Consider the following 21,606-nt stretch of genomic DNA (forward strand, 5'->3'; position numbering starts at 1 on the left):
AGTACGATGTGGCAGTAGCAAGGGTTTAATGACTATGTTCTGACATCTACATTGCTAAATATTAATTTCCAACAAATTATCACTATACAGTTTGCCTTGTTTTAAGAGGACTTCGTTTTTTTCTTCAAATGTTGTTTTGAATATTTTATTTTCCTGATTATATGTAGTGTTTCTAAATTATTATTTTGAAGATCTGGGAAACCCTGCTACCAAGAAAAATAAGTTAACAGATCTATTCTTGTACATCGTTTCTTTGTTCTTCATTCAAACATGACAAATTTTTACATTTCTGCACACAGCACAGTAAGATATTTTTTGCAATGAGCATATATTTTTGATCACATTACATTAAAATTTTCTTTCTGAAATGCTGTTGTGCATAGACTAGAAGAACAATTCTTGTTAAAAAACCTGAAATGAGTTCTCACTAAGAACAAGCAAATTGAATACACTTTATTCCAAAAGGAAAAAAAGAAATTACAATTAATTGTGACTACTAATATTTTTTCCCATCAAAGACTGTCATGAAAGTCACTGAAATGCACTGACACTGTACCACAGTTCTGTGTATCCAATCTGCTACCACCGCTGACCCTACTCAGTATTTTATTGCTGACGTTTTGTTCTTCATTACCATTCTTTACTGAAATTCTTCTCGGGTTTGGAATACTTAAATACATAAATAACTCACTGAATGTGCCCAAAATTTAGCTGGCATAAGGTTGCCCAGGGAGGTCCTTATTACAGTCCCCTTCTCACTCCTGTTGCAACAACCCCTCAGTATTGCAGCTTTTCCCCGATCTCCTACATCTGGTACTCCGATGCCCATTTGTAAATTTTCTGAGAAATTACAAAGTTCCTTTTCCCCTGCTTGTTAAACTTCTGGAAAGAATGCAAGTCAAGATAAAAATTAATATTTAAGGCGGTCCTTTCTGTAAAATTTTTCATTTATTTTAGAAGTACTTGATGGTACAACCGCAGAAAGCTCCTTAAATATGTATTTCTACAGTCTGAGGAAAAATTAAATATTGAATAGACAGATGCCCGATGCTATTTGAAATTCTGGAAATTAGTAGAAAAAGGGGTTTTTTCCCTGACTTTCTAGTGAGAACAAATACCCTGTATTTTATGTAATTCTTCAACTTTTTGCCATATTATTCCTGAATGCCAGTGAAAATGAGGTATTTGGTATATTTGGTACTGTGCAAACAAGTGCTTAGAATTAAAGAACAGAAATATAGGGACCAATACTGATTACTGTGTTACATCTGTTTTTGAGCCTGTATCAAAGGCTTTTAATGATTGAGGCGGGGGTAAAGGAAAGTAGCATAAAGTCAGTAAAGGAATCCATGTACAACTTGTATTTAAAAACCACAATTAATAAGGAAGGTTTTGATGTCATCAGCTAGTCTGCACCTTAATTAGTTCACTGAAATCTGTTCATGTGCTGTATAAAAATTAAACAAGAGTAAGATGTGGCAGTGGCAAGGGCTGTTTGCATTAGTAAATTGTACATGGAACACAGCTTAACCAATCTCTTTGGTCAGATTATAAAGAAAATAAATATTCTGAAAGAAAAGGATTAATGATTTCCTTTGAAATCACATATTTCACCTCCAAACCTTTCAGAAAATTAAGTTCTAGATTTGAATAAATTCTTAAATACAGCCTTTTCTTCCACAGCCAACAGTCCTTCAAAAAGATCAGCCACAGTGGAAAGAAGGTCTGTAAAAGGAGCAAGGAGGAAGAAGGATGCTCTGACCAGTGATCATGTTCAGTCCTAATCAATCCTCAATTTTAAGAGATTGACTCCTCCTAAAATCGGCAAGGAGTCAGGCCAAAGTCAATGCCCAGAGAATTCTAGTTTCCTCCATGCCAATGAGATGAGAAAGCAGCTTAGTCTGCTAAGCAGTTAATTCTCCCCCAGTGCTCATGTTTTGGCCACTGGCAGCAGGCAAAATATTCCCATCCCACACTTGCACCACACATCTGTAAGATTCCTCAGGAATGTAATCTTTTTGGGCTATCTAAACCCATTCACCTCAGCAAAGAGCTCTCTACCTTGAGTTTCAAATAGAAACCAAGTATGGATCCTTCATGCCACCCTCTTGTTTGAATTGTTTTATCTGATTAATGTGCAGCACCATGGCTTTCATCTGATATGCACAATGCTACTTAAAGCAGCACATGCCAGGTGAAGCTCAAATCTATGTTCAGCTAAAACTGATAAATAAAGACCAATCTTTTGCAAACAACAAATGCGCTAAACTGTTAATGCTCTCTTCTGAGTATACAAGTTAAAATAAAACTTATTTCAGGAAAATTTTGCTCTCACTCCTTCCAAAAAAGACAAAAATTGGAAATTGGAAAATATTTCAGGATCTAGTTCACTTATTCTTGAATATTGTGAACATTTAGTCCAGCAATCATTTACTGACTGTAATTTTAAGAAGCTGCTTCTTTCCTTTTGCCTTTTTCTTATCACTGTTTAAATTTACACTATGAAAGGAAAGGGGGAAAGACCATGGAATTTGAAATGTTCATCTCAAAAACAGGCACAAAAAATGCATTCATTATTAATATATCTCTGCAGTAAGTGCAGTGAATAATCTGCATTTATCACTTCCAGTTGACCCCTTAGCATATGGTCTATCAACACATCACAAACACACCAACAGTTTGAAAGCTGGGTAACTGCTGGTGTAATTTTAACTAAAAGGCATTACACTGCCATGACTGCCTATGTGTGAATCTACCAGATTTATCATCACAAAGAGAAGTGCCAGAGAGACTCTGCTAAAGGATCAGGACAGGCAGTAACACTGACTCATTCCTTACGCTATTCTGCTCCAAGATTTTCCTGAGGCCGAAGCAGAAAACTCATTCTAAATGGAAAGAAAAGGAGAACTGGGAATGCCAGCCAGCTTTTGCTTTCTCAGATGACTGTGAACTCACTTTGGTTACTCATACACAGATTCTTGTTATTCCTTTCATACATTCTTCTCTAAACCCCCTAAGTAACAAGAGAATCAAGTCCTGTCCTAAAGTTAACAGAGACTTAATCTAGAACCCAGCCATTCTTCTGCTACAGATCAACTGCCTCCTAATTTTGATTTAAACAAATAGTTCTGCCAGTTTTTCACTGGCCTCTAATTACAGATGAGATAAAATATTGGAGCTAACTAAAATAATGTAGATGTAATTACAGGACTTACCCAAGAGACTCAGACATTAACAGAATAGGCTTACAGATTTAAAAGATATGCATTTTTAAATAAATTGATACGTTTCTTTGTAGGTCACATGAGATTACTGGCAACAGTTAATCTGAATGTTATGCATACTTGGAAGAAGAAAAACGTAAAGTAAGAACAAGTGAAGCAAAGATTATGCATTGTGATTTTCCATCATATCTCTATAAAAAGATATAAAAGTGATATCTACGTAATATAAGATATGGAACTCTGAAAGTGCATAATCTCAAAAGTCCTAGAAAACTATGGAGTCCAAAGTGATCTAACAGCTAGAAGTGATTTACTGGAAGGTTCTCATAAATAAATGAGTTAGGATCACAGCTCAAAGACCTTGTATCTTCACCTAGAAATACGTTTATTGCCTTCCAATCTCAGTATTTAAGATTTATAAATATGAAGGAAGTGTGTTCTGGAATTTTAGTTTCATATATGAACACCTATTACCTATTTGTACAAAACGGTGCCATTTTCAGAAAAATATTTTCATTCTTAAAAACTAATTTAAGAATTGGGAGACTGAGATACTTATTATATTAACTGAGTAAAATGTAATTAACTGAGTAGGCATTCCCACATATTTCTATACTCCAAGGACACAGTGGTATTTATAAAGGTCATAAAAAAGGGAATGTGATTCTGCATTTGCTCTGTGAACAAGAGGATACAAAATCAAATAAGTGAAATAACAAAATCTTTCTCTTTACCTCAATGTATTGAAAAGTATTTCTTTACAAAATTTACTCATGTAAGCAGGCATCAGATGAAGTAAAGCAGTTTCTTTTGTTTGTTCTCCTTCTGATTATTTCCATAAAATTTCTGTGTACTGTACAACTCCTTGAGAAGGGAAAAGGACATTGTTTTTATCCTTAGCAATGATAAATATTTTTGGAGAGAGGAGAAATCACTGGTAATATTGCCAGTATCTGTTCTGATTTCAAAATTGCTATTTTATACTAATTGATAAAACAGGACTTTTCTATGTATTTTGATTATGATGTTAAACATTAATTTTTTAAGTGCTAAGGAACCTCTTACATAAGAATTCAACAGCTAACATAGCTTGAAAAATAAGCTCATATACAAAAGATAACAACATGCAACAGTCAGAAAAGATGCTGGACATTCATGTATGAGATTCTCTGAACTGTCTCCAAAGAAAAGGACCACTTCAATGAAACATGTACTAGCAATAGTACATGTTTCATCTACTGTGCAACTGGAAGGAAGCAGCTTGGATATATGTCAAGGTATCATACAAGTCCCATAGACAAAGACTGTCCAAACCCACATTTATTCAATGCTTTTCTGCTGTGCTTTTTTAACTTCCTCCATGAGAACAAACATCACCCACTGCTGTGGCAGAATTGATTGCAAGGATTTCAGCAAGAAAAGAGCTGCTTAAAAGCAGTGTTTTACATCACCTAACTGTAAACATGCATGCATGTGCACTATATGCAAGTATGCAAACACACACAGAGGGACATAAATATAATATGTATGCATGTATGTATGAATCCTATATATTGATAATTTGTTTCTAATGAAAACCAAAAAAAGACAAGCACCAAACTGAGCATTTTGCCAGCAGTGATGCATCTGCATCCAGAAACTGAATAAACCCCACATATTCTCCTGCTGTCCAGTGGCAGAAATAGTCATGTTCAGAACTGGCTCAGATTGAACAGCCTGAGCTTAGGATCCAGAAACTGGACACTCCTTTTCTAAATCAGTCAAAAGATTAAGAGTTCAGTGAGCATTTTAGCATTGTGCTTGTGACCTCTGTAAGACTAGACACTCTAGGAAATAATCACAGGATTACAGAGTCTGATTTGGGGCAGTGGTGGGGCTCATTCTTTGACTCTGTGATGTCTGAATTCTCTGCTGCTCTGGTGAAGCTCCTTGAAGAACACTGCTGCATCATTAAGCTTCCACACTAAGCTACCATTTGTGGCTTTGCTAGTCTTTGGGGGCTTGAATTTTCCCAAGATGAGAGAAGAAAAAATCCAAATGTCCAATTTCATTTGCAAGCAAACTATGTATGTAAAATGTATTTCCTCTTTAAAATAAAATGTGAAACCTGATTTAAGTACCAATGTATCATAAGCAGAGGTTTTGGATCCCAGTTGGGTGAGATGCCTAACTCAGAAATCAAAGTAAGACAAAGAGGTGTTGATGCCTGCCTTGTTTAATGCAGGATTCAGTTCAGCCTTTCTTGACTCTACTCTGAGATACTGGACTCCACACAACTGGAAATGGAGGCATCTCATTTTGGGGACAAAATCCTACAAAAGATATTAATCTAAAATCTTTTTTTGACTTCTAAATTTTATTTATACACAAGGATATGTAACAATCCCCTCCTCTAATAAGAAACAGAAGGACTTTTCAACATAATACACCTATAAAATGCACTTTTTAGCTAGTAGATAACATACATTCAGTACATGTTGTACTTCACAGCGCAAGAGATTGTGGGCCAGCACTGACCAAAATTTGTTTGGGAAAACAGCCCTTAAAAGAGAGTCTGAAGATCTATAGATTTCTTATTGTATTTGCCCTATGAGTACAATGTTATTAATATAACTGCACTGACAGACCATCACACTTGGATTTGCACAAATGTAAATTGACATTGAAAAAATGTATGTATGTGACAAAACACAAACCCTTACAGATTCTTCCTCTATATAAATAAACCATAAAGACAAAAATATTCAAATAAAAGTTGAACAATCAGAGTAGCTACTGGTACAGAAGAGAAACTTATCAGGTATATGCAGCTGACTAATTCCACATATTTGTGCAGCACAACTTATTTAGACAAGATCCTTCCTCTAAACAAAGGGATGCTAAATAGTTCAAATATATCCAAACAATCAAAAAAATTTTGTATTCAGCTATTGCACTCTACTTAATAATTCTCACCTTTAAAATCTACTAACAAAAACCAATATTCTCCCAAGATAATTTTCTTTTCCTTAGAATCTCATTAGGTGAACCCCACCACCACTGGCCCTGTACTACTTAAGTTCCAAACAGATAAAGAAGTGAAGAAAAGGATTGAAAGTAAGTGGAGAGTTTAAAACTGAACATGCAGAAAGAGCAGTAAGAAATTACTAAATCTTAAAACCTTAGTCCTTGTTCCTCATAAGCACCTGAATTAACATGACAACATTGTTCAAGTTGGTCATATAAGCCAATAAAAGGCACCATGATACAGAGAAGAAGTAAAAATACAGATGACTCTTTATCTGGGAAATATTTGCAATAGTTCTCAAATAATTAGGACATTAGGGTTTACACATCTGTATTTCAAATCATAGATTTTGGTCTGCTCTGAAATGCATACAGTTTTATGCCTATATAGAAAGAGTTGTACTACAACATTTCAAACTCCATTTGGAGACATAGAATACCTTCATGTCTTTTGTGTTCTCAGAAATTAAGAAAAGCTATCCCAAGACTAGAGATAACCACTAAGTACATTCAAACCAGCCCAAGTAATGAAATATGAATAAAGTTAAACCAGATATTCTGCATATTTCTGGGAATAAAAAAAATAAAAAGAGAGATTCTGACTAGTTAACTGCAAGACAACTGGAAAAAGGAAATAGTGTAACTATAATCTGGATTGTGGATGATATGCTATTTGAGATATTGCAGACATCAGGAAAGGAAATGACAATGTATAGAAAGCTGAATTCACCAATAAGAAAGATGATAAAGAATTCAACATAATCATCTGAAAGAGTACATCCCATGCAAAATAATGATTGCTTTTACTTGCTTTCATGTGAAAATAACATTTCTAATATTAAAGACACACTAACAAATCTGCCCTTCTTCCAGACATGGTGTAACAACCTAATCAAGTGATGAAAAATTATAACATCCAACATGTTTTGAATCTGCAATATGATAGGAATGGGGAAGGAAAACTATAGAGCTTGCCTGCATTTGAAAGATAAGACAGATTAGCATTGCCTGGGAATTTTAAAGTACTAAGAGCTGTTTCTGAATGATTCCATATGTGAACACTCTTATTTTGGAATAAGAGAGTGCTTTGTTCCTGTTCAGCTTGACCCACTTTCCAAAAGCATTTAATTAGGAGCATTTATATGTGTAAAAAAGGCTTTTGTTTGTTCTCTTGATTAAAACAATAAAGTTCAGTATCTAAGGTTTCTGGTTCAAAACATCTTAAACATTTAAAAAAAAGTTATGACAGCCTAGGTATTAAAATTCATTTGTGGCATTTTCACTGCTTCTCTAAATAAATGATTTAAAAGGCAAAAGGTTTTTCAAACAGTCTTCAGTCAGCAATTACTTTCCGGTATAATCCCTAGGCTATGGATGGCTACTCAGAATTCTGTAAGTCAAACCTGCTCTTTGCAAAACATGAAGTAACAGCAGAGGTTTTTAAAAGTATGGGTCGACTGTAATGTCTTTGGACTTCAGAAAGTAAACTATTTACCTAAAGTAAAACCATGCAGTCTAGGGAGGACATCCTTGCTGTACCAATAGCTGATCCAAATTCAGGTGAATAGAAATCTGTGCTGCCAACTGAAACTGACAAGCTCAGCACTCTGGCAGCCACATATCCCCGAATATTTGCCCAGAATGCAAGCAGCGTGAACCCACACTGTCTCAGAAAATAAACAGTACACATGTTTAGAAAGTTAAAATATTGGAACCCTACCTTCAGATGTCTATAAGTATACCTGGTAATTATCAGTATGTTTGTATGTTCAATCTACACCTGGATACCACAGCTTTGGCCATGTAAACCTCCTGAGCTGCTGCTGGTATAGAAATTAGTACACAGCTAAAGATTATAGCATCAGCCTAGTGGTGGCACCCACACTTGAGAAGCAGGAAGAACAGCTGCATTTAGCATTGTCATCTCCACGTGATCCCAAGTTCTCACTGTCACTTCCACAGCACAAGTGAGTGAGGTAGATCAAACACTGGAGTAATGCCACAAAACTTATGCCATGGGTGGTTCAGGTCTATCTACAACATTAATGTAGACCTTAAATATCTTATCTTCATTGAAAAATAGACGATCACATACTATGTATTCAGCAGATACTCTGACAACACTCTCTGTTGTGTTTAAGAACAGATCAAAACCAAGTAACTTGGAAGGCTACCGTTAAAACAATGATGTCATGTTTTAGCTTGTGGTTGATGTAATCTTTGTCTTAGATTCTACTGCTTCCATGAGAAACAGCACATTGTGGTCTTGCTGGAAATGAAATGACAGTACAAGCCACATTAACAATGCATCTTTAAAATATGTCACAATTTATCTTGAAATTATTTTCACTAAAAGAATCTATGTTTGGAAATACTAGGGGCCTCAAAAATATTTAATGCACAGTCAGAGTAAGAAAACTATTGTTTCTATCCTAGAAATACCTGTTTTGATAAATTGCTGAGTACTGTCATGAAAGAGAAATTCATCTTGTGGTATAACTCAAAACAAGCCCTTTTCCCCAACACCTGCATTTTTATGTCAGCATTTGTCATAATCCCTGAGCTACAGACCTCTACCGATCTGCAACCATATCTTATTTTAGAATACCTCATAAGGATTAGGTAGGAGGCCTACAGACTGTGGAACCATGCCTCACATTGGGTTGGAGCTCTACACTAACCAGAAACAACTAAAAAATGGTGACATTTGAACAGTAGAAAACTGGTTGTCCTTTCATTCAAGGACCTTCAAACTACTGAAAAAGACTCAGAAATTGCAGAAAGAGAGTAATTTGATTATGGTAAATCAAACATACCTTTTATTTGATGTCAACACTATACAAGTAATCTGTATCAACAAAAGCACCTTTCTAGCTAGCAAAATTTTAAGAATATAAATTAATTATCTTCTACTGATCCATTCAATGAAAGAATTTTATATATTTACTGATCCGTTCAATAAAGAATATTACATATTTTGTTTACTCCACACCACCTAAGTGGTCTGTTTACTTTTTTGCAATTAATATTGAAATCAATGTTTTACGCATTTTCAAAGTATTTTTAATATATTAAATTTAGAAATAAATTTGTTGTTTGAACACCAAAGTCTGCTGAGGAAAATATCTTTAAAGCATTAATACTTAAGACACTAAAAACCTGCTGGATGTTATTAAATTATTTTTTTATAGCACACTATGTTCTGTTGTGAAAAGTCAATTCTGCCTTTTTCATATACTCAACTAAATTTTCAGCTATGAATCACAATCTTACTGACGTCAAGTAAGACCTTGTGCTCTCCTGTTAGATTTACTTTATCAGTTTAATCCCATTGTTTGAACATATTTTTGAAAACCATTTTGGCAAAACTTATTTTGACTTATTTTCAACTACTGATAACTGTGACTATGGTCACAGGGGTTTTCAGGTGAAGGAAGAGACGAGAATGTTGACTTCATGATAAGAAGGCTTGATTTATTATTTTATGATATATATATATTACATTACAACTATACTAAAAAAAAAGGAAGGGAAAAGTTTCCTCAGAAGGTAGCTAAGCTAAGAATAGAAAAGAAAAGAATGATAACAAAGGCAGCTCTCTCAGACTCTGTCTGAGGTAGCTCGATCTTTGATTGGCCATTAATTATAAACATCTAAAATGGGCCAATCACAGGTGCACCTGTTGCATTCTACAGCAGCAGACAACCATTGTTTACATTCTGTGTCTGAGGTCTCTTAGCTTCCCAGAAAGAAAAATCCTAAAGAAAGGATTTTTAGTGAAAAGATGTCTGCAACAGATAACAGCTCTGGCATAAAAACACGTCACTACTTCAAATACTCTTTTGTTGAAAAACAAAGGAAAATAGTCTTTTGAACAGAATTGCATTATGATATTTTAGAAAGAGTGTAGCAAAAATGATCCTGTACAATAAAGTAAATCTCATAATCAAATACAAAAAATAAATCTCATTATCACAGAAAGTGATGAGAAGGTTTTTTGCCTGTTTTCAGTACTAGGAGATGAATGATTGAATTCTAATCATGTTCCTGCCTTTGAAGCTCCCTGTCATAGTCTCATGAAAAGTTTGCCATATACTTGCCAACATTAAAGCTCAAATATTAGGATTTTCCTCAGAACAATTAAATATTATTCTGAAATGAAAACTTCAGTTTTCAAATCATTTCGATTACCTCCCTCTTAATTAGCTTCTTCTCCTTATCCAGACACAGTAAGTAACCGTACAGCTTTTAGGTCATAACTGCTATTACAAAACTAATACAAAAACACTATCTCATTATGAAAAATGTGATACTAGTGATCAATAGCAGAAAATTAACAAATACAGAAGCAACTGCCCAGTGTAGCAATACAAGATGAGATACATTGCTAGAGCCCATCCATCAAGTTTTAATGCAGAAGTAGTGAAAAGGAATCAATACGGCACTACTCTATTGTCATTAGGAAATAAAAAAATATTTGATGTGTGTAAGAAACCCCTGGATTGCTACTTTCTAGTTAGTGTCCATAAAGAGCCTGGCTTCTAGGTTAATAACCAATATATGAATTTTTCTCTGCCATGTTTAAAAGAACCATTTTTATAAGTCAATATTCCACCACATGACTCAGCTGAGAAACAGTGCTTTAGGGAAAGACTTTACTGATTAGCATGTAATACCTGTTGCTTTTTATTTAGGCAAATACTTATTCAGCACACTGCATGCACAAGATTGCAGCAGTTCTGGATAAACTCAACACAAACAGTGATTTAATTACTAATTCCTAATGTTAAGAAACAGCCCCTGGGAAACCACTCAAGATATTTTTATCCAGAAGCACCATGACTACCATATAATTAATTAAAATTCGGTAGAAGTGCCACAGATATGCAAGAATCTCAAAAACAGTTACTCAAAACCTAATAGGGTGGAGAAAGTAGAAGCTAGGCTACAAATATACTATCAAGAAAAGAAAATTAAGAAGTGAAAGAAAAAAGCCTAAGGGTATTTTGAAATTACAAAGAGGAAAGAAGGGCAAGTAACAGGTACAACTAAAGAATGTATCATTATTTTACAGACAGGGATTCACTGTCATGCAATTAAGAAGGAAGGTGAAAAGAAACCAACACATAATATGTGTAGTCTTGCTGGGTGTAGAATCTGGACAATTAAAGCAGCATTTACCTGCTTACCATTGCTGTTCCCAATGTGAGAAAATGCTCAATTACCATACAAATAAAATCAACAACATTGAGGTCAAACCAGCAGTAAACAGAGAAGCAGAAGAGCATCCACAGGAGACAAATGGAAATATTTTTTCACTTAAGATAGTGCCACTATAAAAAGCTTTCAGACAAACTGCCAAAACTTCATACTGCATACTGTATTTGAAACATCTTCGTCCTTGATGATGAAGGTGAAATGCTACTGTACTTTTTGCTTGACACTGTAAGTGCATTTTTATCAAGAGCAGACTGAGGGATGTTGACAATCTATCCAACTATCAATTGGTTTCCAATTCCTTTATTTTCAGTCTTCTGTTTCTTCACAGTATTATTCAGAGTTCATAGAGTGACATTATCATATCTATTTTCTGTTTCAGGTACAGATGAGTCTTTCTTCTGTTCTTTCTTCCATAATTCTTTCTTCCATGTGAGTATTCCCAAACCTATTGCTGACAAACTCGTGTTCAGTCTGGAGGGGCTCATATGAAACTTATTATCAGAAGTATCTTAATCTTTGTTTGAGACATGGGTGTTGAGCAACTGCCTGGCTAGCATTGTACAATGTAAGGTGGAAGCATAAACTGCACCATGAAAGCCTAGTCAGGTTTATTAAAGGAACAAAAATGTTACTTAAATGGTTTAAATAGCCTACCTAACACCAGCAATTGGCAGAATTGAGTTTTTTTTGTAAGATGTTCTGTGCACAATGTTCTTGATCTCCCTCAGAAACTTAAAGATTACAAATATAATGCAACTTTTTGCTATTTAGTTGAAAACTTGCATCTGTTTATATACACATATATGGAATTAGCAAGGAAGCTAATTAACAAATATTAACAACTGCTCAAGCAGTGCATCTTATGCTCACAACTTGGCTATCACAGACCCTGTTTAGATCCTGCCTTAGACACTCCATTTAGGATCGGAAGAGCAAATTCCTGCAGGTGTCTCCCATCTCAGAGAGACTGCAGAATGACCTTGGTGACAAGGTCAGACTGGACACCAAACTTGTACATAGATCCACTGAAAAGAAAATCGACCCACTGGTGTTCTGCTACTTAAAAAGGCATCTCTTTGAGGTATTACTAGAGCAGAAAGAAGCATTACCTTTTACCATATGATTATGATTTTATGCAGATAAACCAGATGTTTGTAGTCTGATATTTTATTTTCCATATTGCTACTGGTAGATTGCAAGGATTAAGGGGGACTGTAAGAGTACTTTAACCACCAGGTTGGTCCACATTCCAGAAATATGAATTTTGGCTGTGCAGAAAGTAACAGTAACCTGCTGGGTGGTTTCCACCCAGCAACAGACTTCTTGAAGTTCCTCCACCTCAGAGATAGCACATGAGAAGGCTGATGTATAAACTTCTTACAAGCCACTCAGAAGAAACATCACAAAAAACAGGTTGGCATGTGATAACTTTCTTTAATGTGTATTATCTCATTTTACATTATAATACAACAAACCAATTTTCTTTGAAATGAGTCTACAAAAATCTTCATTAATGGATCCTGAAAATATTTAAGTGACATACTTAATGCTAAAGATATATTTGACATAAGATTTAGATAATGCTCCTCCTGACAATAAGAAGATCTATTGAACATCTTTACCACAATATCAAAAACTGACCAATCGTTGAGGTGAAGGAGTATATATTGAAAAGCTCAACTCATTCCAGCATTCACTTGTCGGATTGAAAGCCACTGACCTTCTTTGGGATTTGAGGTGGCATATAACAGCTGCCATAAGATGGGTGGCCCAAAGACGGACACTTTGTTGCCCTGCTATTTTGTTTGCCTTAAACATCAAACTGAACTCTACTTTGAAGATGAAGCTTCAACATTACCATCACTATGACATCAATTTTTAACTCCTGAACACATACCCTGTGGGGCTAGCACACAGACAGAGAAAGCTTCTGGTGCAGATATAGGCTCTGCTTAAGTTAGATGATGCTGCTCTGTAACACCCTGTCCAAGCCTGATTACCTGCGGTGTATACTGCTGCAGTTCAGCAAGTATTGTACTGCTGCCTTTTATTCATATCAATATCTTTTGGTTCCCCCACTTTAAAATAAATGTGCAGCTGATATGTGTTGTGACACATTAGCCATAGAACCATAGAACACACTGAACTGGAAGGGACCCATCGAGATCATCAAGTCCAACTCCTGGCCCTGTACAGGACAGCCCAAGAGTCACACCATGCACCTGAGAGCATTGTCGAAATGCTTCTTGAACTCTGTCAGGCTGCGACCACTTCCCTTGGGAGCCTGTTCCGGTGCCCAACCACTCTCTGGGTGAAGAACCTTTTCTGGTACCCAACCTCCCTCACCTCAGCTTTTTGCCTTTTCCCCAAGTCCTGTCCCTGGTCACTAGAGAGAAGAGATCAGTAGCTGCCCCTCTGCTTCCCCTCACAAGGAAGTTGTAACTGCAGTGGGGTCTCCCCTCAGTCTCCTCTTCTCCAGGCTGAACAGACCAAGCGACCTGAGCTGCTCCTCAGATGGCTGCCCCTCAAGGCCTTTCATCATCTTTGTTGCCCTCCTTTGGACACTCCCTAATACTTTAATGTCTTTTTTACATTGTGGCACACAAAACTGCCTCCAGCACGTGAGATGAGGCTGTCCCAGTACAGAGCAGAGTGGGACAATCCCCTCCCTTGCCTGGCTGGCCATGCTGAGCCTGATGCACCACAGGATACATTTGGCCATCCTGACTGCCAGAACGTGGTAGTAAGCAAATCTCCATTGTGACTGGATTTCTGACATTAATTCTGATCCCCTTTCAGGTCTTTTCATCTTATTAAATGCAAAACACTCAACCATGACCAAACTCTAGGTAATAAGTAAATTCTGTTTCTATAATTTCTGTGCACTTCAAGGAAAAGATAAGTGCTTGAGTACATGTAGGAAGAACTAGACCTGGATACAGTGTTTTGTCTGTATTAAGCAGTTTTCAAAATTCACTATTTTTGATGTATTAATAGAACTACATTACGTCCCTTATTTTAATGTTCTAGCTACCTATAATTACAAAAAAACCCATCCAAATCACATTTCAAAACACATCAAAAGGAATTTTTCTAAATTCATTAAAATAAAATTTCTTCTTCTTTGAAATTAAAAAATAAGTAATTTTAACTCCATTCCAATATAGTGTTGTCCTTCATTTGTTGGTTTTAAATAAATACATATTAACATGTACAAAACCAAGAAACTAAATGCACATATTTCACCAAGATGCATCTAAATCCATATAGAAGTGGGAAAAATGGGGATAATAACAGTGCCCTTTCTTAATCTAATATTAGTGAAGGACATCCATTCTCTCTATTGCTAGAGAAAGTCAGATGTATTGCTCATGTAAAAATAATTCAAAGCAGAGTTCTGTTTGGACTGTGAAAATGACACATAAATTCTTTACGCATGGCCATAATGGGATTGAGTTAAAGCCAAACAAGCATCTGATTCTTGCTTTGAGTACTGGTTGATTGACTGCTGTTGTAAACCATTTAATGGGACTCACATTCAAAATGCCGCTGAAAGACTGTCTCATTTTAGCAATCTGAGATGTCAGTAACAAGACAAGTTCAAGAAGACAGATTTAAACAATTGTTTGGGAAAAACATATCTACCAAATATACTACTAAGCAGATTCTTTTTTTGTAATGAGTTATATACCAAATTCCTTAATCATATTCCAGAATACTCTGAAGAATATTTGTAAATAGTGGACCCTCAATTTCACCCAAATCAAAAATTTTATACCATGTTAAATGATCCCGTAATTTCTCCTTCTCAATCATTTGGATGCATATAAATAATATTTAAATGCACCAACACGTACAGAAGACATTATATATATAGCTACATACACAAAGATAAACATAACTATGAGACATACATTACACAAGGTAATAAATATGATAAGACAAATCTATAGATAAATAAATATGTATAAATGTATCTAATTTTGATTTTGACTGATCTGGATTTTGCAATAGTTTTGCCACATCCAATACTTTTTTCCTCTGAACTGCTTTTGATTTTTTTGGCAACAATTTAGCTAAACTAAAAAAGGTGACCCTAAGCACAAACAAAACATTAACAACAACTAGAATTTGTGAGGTGCCTGGCATGTTTAAGTATTTAATACAATGCTGCAGCACAAAGAAGTCTCCACAAGGGAAAAACCAAATCGTCACCAAAGCCCTACATGTAGTCCTGAACCAGCACTAACTTCTAACAGTGGTATTTCTGTTCAGACAAAGCAGGAAGACACAGCTCTGACTTCTAGCATTGTAATAATCTAGCAAGGTGTCAGTAAAAAGTTGTTTAAAGTCTAACAGTATTCTGAAGACTTATTTTCAAATCTGTGGTACCACTGCAATTCTCTCTCTACATGAATGTAGTCCAAGTAAGGTCACCTCTCTGCAATACCAGAGACATTTCACTTAGCTTTAATCATCTATAAGTACTGTGTCTAATCTGACTTAGTCACACAGTCTGTCTTTAAAGTCAACAGAGAGATGAGCAGCTCTGGGGAGTGATACATCTCACTTATCTTAAACACTCATTTTAGGATGAGAAATGGAACGGGATTCTGGAGATGGATAATTGAACATAAACTTTAGCTGTCAGTGAAAACCACTGCACAGAATTCCTGCAGAGCCAAGGCTGAGGGAGAGACTTCTGTCAGACTCCATGGATCTTACAAGAATTTCCTAACACACACTCCAGAAAAAATGGCTCTCTGCACATATAACTCAGAGACGCAATTGACCAGAAGAAAATGATGATGTACTTACCAAAAACAATGGAGGACTCACAGTAGTAGTAACCATTTGGCTGCTTTTTTTTCAACATGGAGCAAAGATCAAAGCGGTGCAAGATCTCATCTCCAAAATAATGGTTTTTGAAATCTTCATACAGACTAGAGTCAATTTTTTTCACCTTTAAAAAGCAATATAAAATTCAGTTAGGCATTCTACTCGGACACTGAATTTTCATATTTAATTCCTATAGTTTGCATTTTAACCATTAGTATAATCAGTATGGAAAAGTACTTCAAGATGCAAAAGGAATACAGAAATAGTCATATGCCAAATCTTCTGTTATAGGGAAGCAATGTCTACTGCAGAAAATAACAATAAAATAAAAGTGTCATTAGTCCTCCTTTCACCACTTCCTTTTCAGTCTTGTAGGAAACAAATAGGCATACACAAGGCTACAACTGCTTTAACTTCAGTGTGAAAAGTAAAATCTACTTTAGAGAAGGTCAAATGTCTTTTCATTTCCTAAATCTCTGAAATGATGACATCTAGTGGTGGATGTTTTTCATTTCAAGAAATGGAAATTTCAGAGTCTAAATCTCTGTGGGAGTCTACATTTATTCCATCCTCACAGTAATTACTTAATCTATTTTTATTCTATGGCTACACTAGTCCTTATGTACTAAGGTTATTCTGACATTAAATCATCATTCCTTGCTTTTTGGCTGACAGTTCTAGGAAATACAGTTAGACATCAATTAGTAATAAAAAAGACCCTTTCAGCCAGGAGAACACTTGTCAAAATGTGAAGCCTTGAGTTCTTCTGGAATGAAATGAAGAAAAGGTAAAAATCACAACTTCATGCTCCAATAAAAAAATAACATTTACAAGAGATTGGGATGTTGCTTGTCCAAGACAGTTTGCTAAGGCGTGAATCAAATGTTGAATGCTCAGGAATTGAGTCGTGCTTGTGATGCACTACTGAAAGGTATTTGGAAAAGCAGCCATGGGAAAACTATGATATTTTTAGTAACTGGAACAATTCCTGGAGTGCAGCTTGCAGTGAGATGTGAAAGGATGAAGGAATGCAGGCGCATGGGAAGGTCATGGCTCATTTCTTAACTGAAAGGGTCTGGAGCAGTAGAGATGCAAGTGAAAAGTTGTTACCACATGGGAATAATACAGATGCTGATAATAAGATAAGCTGTTATGGGGGAGGGTGAGAAACAAGAGTACTCGAAGCATTTGGTGCTGGAAGGGGAGGAGGAAGACATCTGCCTCTCGAGGAAGCACTGTAATGGATGATGCCTGTGAAGGACACAGCCGAGTAACACGGGCCTGGAGAGGCACGGCACGAGGAGCTCTTGCAGGACTGCCAGAGCACCAGGAGAATGCTTTTGGCAGCCCTACAATGTCTGGTTTTCCTGCCCGTGTCGCTGGGAAGGTACAGCAAGCTACCCCAGCAGTTGAACCCATGCAGCACTGGTAGCTACTGCCACAGTCAGCCTTGTGACCAGGGGCAGGAAGGCTCCAGTGGTGACAGCGCGGGTAGCAGAGAGGCAAACAGCTCTGGGCTCCGTGTGCCAGAGCCCACAACCCAGCACAGCACCAGGTGCTCCTCCAAGCGGGGCCCGCCGGCTGCCCGAGGGTCGCTCCCTGCGGAGCGGCCGCCCCGCCGGCCGGGACAGGGCCGGGACAGGGCCGCTGTGGGCGCGGCCCGGCTGCAGAGGCGGGTCCGGGCCCCTGACAGGCCCTCCCGACGAAGAGCCGAGCTCCCGCCGGGGAGGAAGGGAAAGGGAACAGTACAAAACCTTTGGGCTGCAGGGAGGCGCAGCAGCTGAGAGGAGCTGCCCGTCCGTGGTGAGGAGGGCGAGAAGCGAGCAGAGAAGTGGGAGAGGATTGAAAGTGAGGTGCTGACAGGGATTATTGGTATGTCCCATCCCTTATGTACTTCTATAGAAACTGGTGCTGCGTGATGCTGCAGCATAAATATGGGGCTGCGACCCTGAAATGATGGCCAGGCTGTGGGGCTGCACTGCTGAGAGAAGCCACGGTCAGCGTAGGTGCATGTCACGAACCTCTGAGGGGGGATGATTTTGTGCATGGATATACGTGTCTGTCCATGTTACTGTATTTATGGGTACTTGGGTCCACATAGACTTAAAAAAAATAAAGGATACAAAGAAAAACTGTAAAACTATTGCTGGTAGTTAGCTCTGTTACTCCTTCCTTGGAAGCCTTAGAAGTGGCTGTAGTTACTGGCTGTGTTACTTGAACATGTATAGTTAATTCCTAGTAGCATCTTAGATTCTCCAGGGTTGGAAGAGTGACTATCTGTTAACTTCCTGTTGTCAATTAAAGTTACTTCTCAGGACCTTTTGGATGAGTTATGAATAAAAATACCTCTTGCCAAAAGATGAGTGCCACGTCAGCCACGAGCTGTGTCTTACCACCAGCACTTGGGCCTGAGCAAGAGGAGCAAGAGAGCTCAGAGACACATATGTCTGTTCTGTGGTATGCAGGGCAGCTGGCGATTACTTACTATGATACAGAAGATTGCTCAGTCTACTTCATGCCTGACGTACCTGATAATGAAGACCTCAAGCTACTGCAAAAAGTGATTGGGGAACTTAACCCTCAATGCATAGTGACCAGTGCAAAACAGGACCAGAATATTGCTAAATTCCTGACCAACCTAACAGCTACTGCTGGTGATAAAGACATAGGAAAACCAGAAATTGTCCTGTTTCCCAACATAGATTTTGGTCTAGAAGTCAGCAAGCAACGGATCCTGTCTAGGCAATTTCCATTTATTCCATCTCATATGACTGCCACAGAGAAAATTCTCTATTTGTCCTCAATCATCCCTTTTGAGAGTCCACTCATGATACGAGCCTTAGGGGGGCTCCTTAAATTTCTAGACAGAAGAAGGGTTGGAGTTGAACTCGAAGACAGCAGTATAGCAGTTCCTATTTTGGCCTTTAAAAAATTTGTGCTGTCAGATACTGTGAATATGGACCAAGACACTTACTGTGTCCTTCAGATATTTAAAAGTGATATCCATCCTTCTGTGTACAAGCTATCCAGTGGACTAAAAGAAGGATTTAGCTTATTTGGAATTTTAAACCGTTGCAGATGCAAATGGGGAGAAAAACTGCTGAGGTTGTGGCTCACACGACCTACCCGGAACCTGACAGAGCTGAACAAACGGCTGGATGTTATCAACTTCTTCCTGCTAGCTCAGAACCACGAAACAGTCCTCACTCTTCAAAACTGCCTCAAGAATATTAAAAATGTGCCTCTTATTTTAAAGAGAATGACTCTTTCCAACACAAAAGTTAGTGACTGGCAAGCACTGTATAAGACAGCTTACAATGCAGTGTGCCTTAGAGACACATGTCGTTCTCTGCCCAACACTATTGAACTTTTTCAGACTATTTCACGTGTCTTCACTGATGATCTGCACTACATTGCTAACCTGATCAGCAAAGTGGTAGACTTGGAAGGCAGCCTCTCTGAGAATCGCTTCACTGTTAGACCCAATGTAGATGCCACGATTGATGAGAAGAAACGAAAGCTGATGGGACTGTCAGACTTCCTTACAGAAGTGGCACGAAAAGAACTGGAGACTTTGGACAATCAGATTCCCTCCTGTGCTGTCATCTACATTCCTTTGATTGGGTTCCTTCTCTCCATTCCACGCCTCCCAAATATGGTGGATAAGACTGACTTTGAAATTGAAGGCTTGGACTTCATGTTCTTGTCAGAGGATAAACTGCACTACAGAAGTGCCCGGACCAAGGAGCTAGACAGCCTGCTGGGTGACTTGCACTGTGAGATCAGAGACCAGGAAACACTCATCATGCACCAGCTGCAGACAAGGATCCTGGAGAAGTCTGAAGTACTTTACAGCGTGATTGAGTACACTGCACACCTGGATGTGCTGCTAGCCTTGGCAGCGACAGCCCGGGAGAACGGCTATTGCCGACCCCGCTTTACTCACCGCCACGGCTTCCACATCAAGGATGGGAGACATCCACTCATGGAACTATGTGCAAAGACTTTTGTGGCCAATCCTGTGGACAGCGGTGAGGCTACTAGACGAATAAAGATCATCACAGGGCCCAACTCCTCTGGAAAGAGTGTTTACTTAAAGCAGGTAGGTCTTATAGTGTACATGGCTTTCATCGGCAGTTATGTCCCTGCAGCAGAGGCAGAGATTGGAGTAATTGATGGGATTTATACAAGAATCCACAGTAGGGAATCAGTTTCTGTAGGGCTCTCCACATTCATGATTGATCTTAACCAGGTTGCCAAGGCTGTAAACAATGCCACAGAGAGGTCCCTGGTACTTATTGATGAGTTTGGTAAAGGCACCAACACACTGGATGGCCTGTCCCTTCTGGCTGCTGTCCTGAGATACTGGATCAGACAAGGAACACAGTGTCCACAGGTCTTTGTCTCCACTAATTTTCACAGTTTAATGCAGCTAGAACTCCTGCCTGACACACCTCTTCTGGAGTACCTGACCATGGAGACCCATCAGGATGGAGAGGAGTTGATATTTTTCTACCAGATCAAACAGGGCATGTCCACCATTAGTCATGCTGCCAATATTGCTGCATTAGCAGGAATGCCAGCCAAAATTATTGAAAGAGGAGTGGAAGTATCAGAACTGATACGCAACGGAAAACCTATCAAACGTCTTGATCATCCTTCAAAATGTGATAGGATGGAAAAATGCAAGTCTGTTGTGGAAAAGTTTCTTTGCATAGACCTTGACGATCCCCAGGTGGACTTGGAAGAGTTCATGTCTAAAGAGGTGTTGCCTTCTGCAGCCTCAGTCCTGTAGCCAGAGTATGTCTAAATACATAGACTGCATCATACCTACCATGGAGAGTCTGGGACTTTAAAGAATGATCACTATGACATGACACCTCCCAGGACATTTAGCTTGTAACAAACTGTCTGTACTTACGTCCTTCCTTCTCCTTCTTCTTGCTTAAACCAAGTACTTACATATCCCTGCAATATGGTGCATCATATGAGTGTATGAAGAGGAATAATTTTAAGAACCTCTTACAGCTGTTGGGTCACTCAGTTTGCATTTTCTGTCCCTGTTACTGGAACCTCAGATTAAAAAAATATGCTGCAGAAAAGTCACAACACATTTCTACTGGTCTTAGAAGACTATTAAAGGAACGTGTTTATTGTTTCATATTGTGCCAAACTGATGGTTTCAGCCATTTTAGGAACACCATAAAAGATTCCAAATAAATATGGGGCTCAGATTCTTGTGCCAACAATTAACAGCAGTCCCAATACAAACCACTGATACAGAGGCTGGCATAAGTGGCAATGCAGAGGGATTTAA

General features: G+C 37.9%; 2 protein-coding genes across 3 annotated transcripts in view; one reads left to right on the forward strand and one right to left on the reverse strand.

Moving 5' to 3' along the window:
• Window positions 1–21,606, reverse strand: part of AKAP7 (A-kinase anchoring protein 7) — an 80,117-nt gene that overhangs the window by 31,941 nt on the left and 26,570 nt on the right. For both annotated transcript variants that reach the window (XM_054514377.1, XM_036404569.2), the window contains exon 7: window positions 16,269–16,413. In XM_054514377.1, the coding sequence (XP_054370352.1) occupies window positions 16,269–16,413 (145 nt within the window). The remainder of the gene's footprint in view (window positions 1–16,268; window positions 16,414–21,606) is intronic.
• Window positions 18,649–21,084, forward strand: MSH5 (mutS homolog 5). The gene has a single exon (XM_036404568.1). The coding sequence runs from the start codon at window positions 18,649–18,651 to the stop codon at window positions 21,082–21,084; it is 2,436 nt and encodes an 811-aa protein (XP_036260461.1).

The sequence above is a fragment of the Molothrus ater genome, chromosome 3, assembly GCF_012460135.2.
Source record: "Molothrus ater isolate BHLD 08-10-18 breed brown headed cowbird chromosome 3, BPBGC_Mater_1.1, whole genome shotgun sequence".
Taxonomy (NCBI): domain Eukaryota; kingdom Metazoa; phylum Chordata; class Aves; order Passeriformes; family Icteridae; genus Molothrus; species Molothrus ater.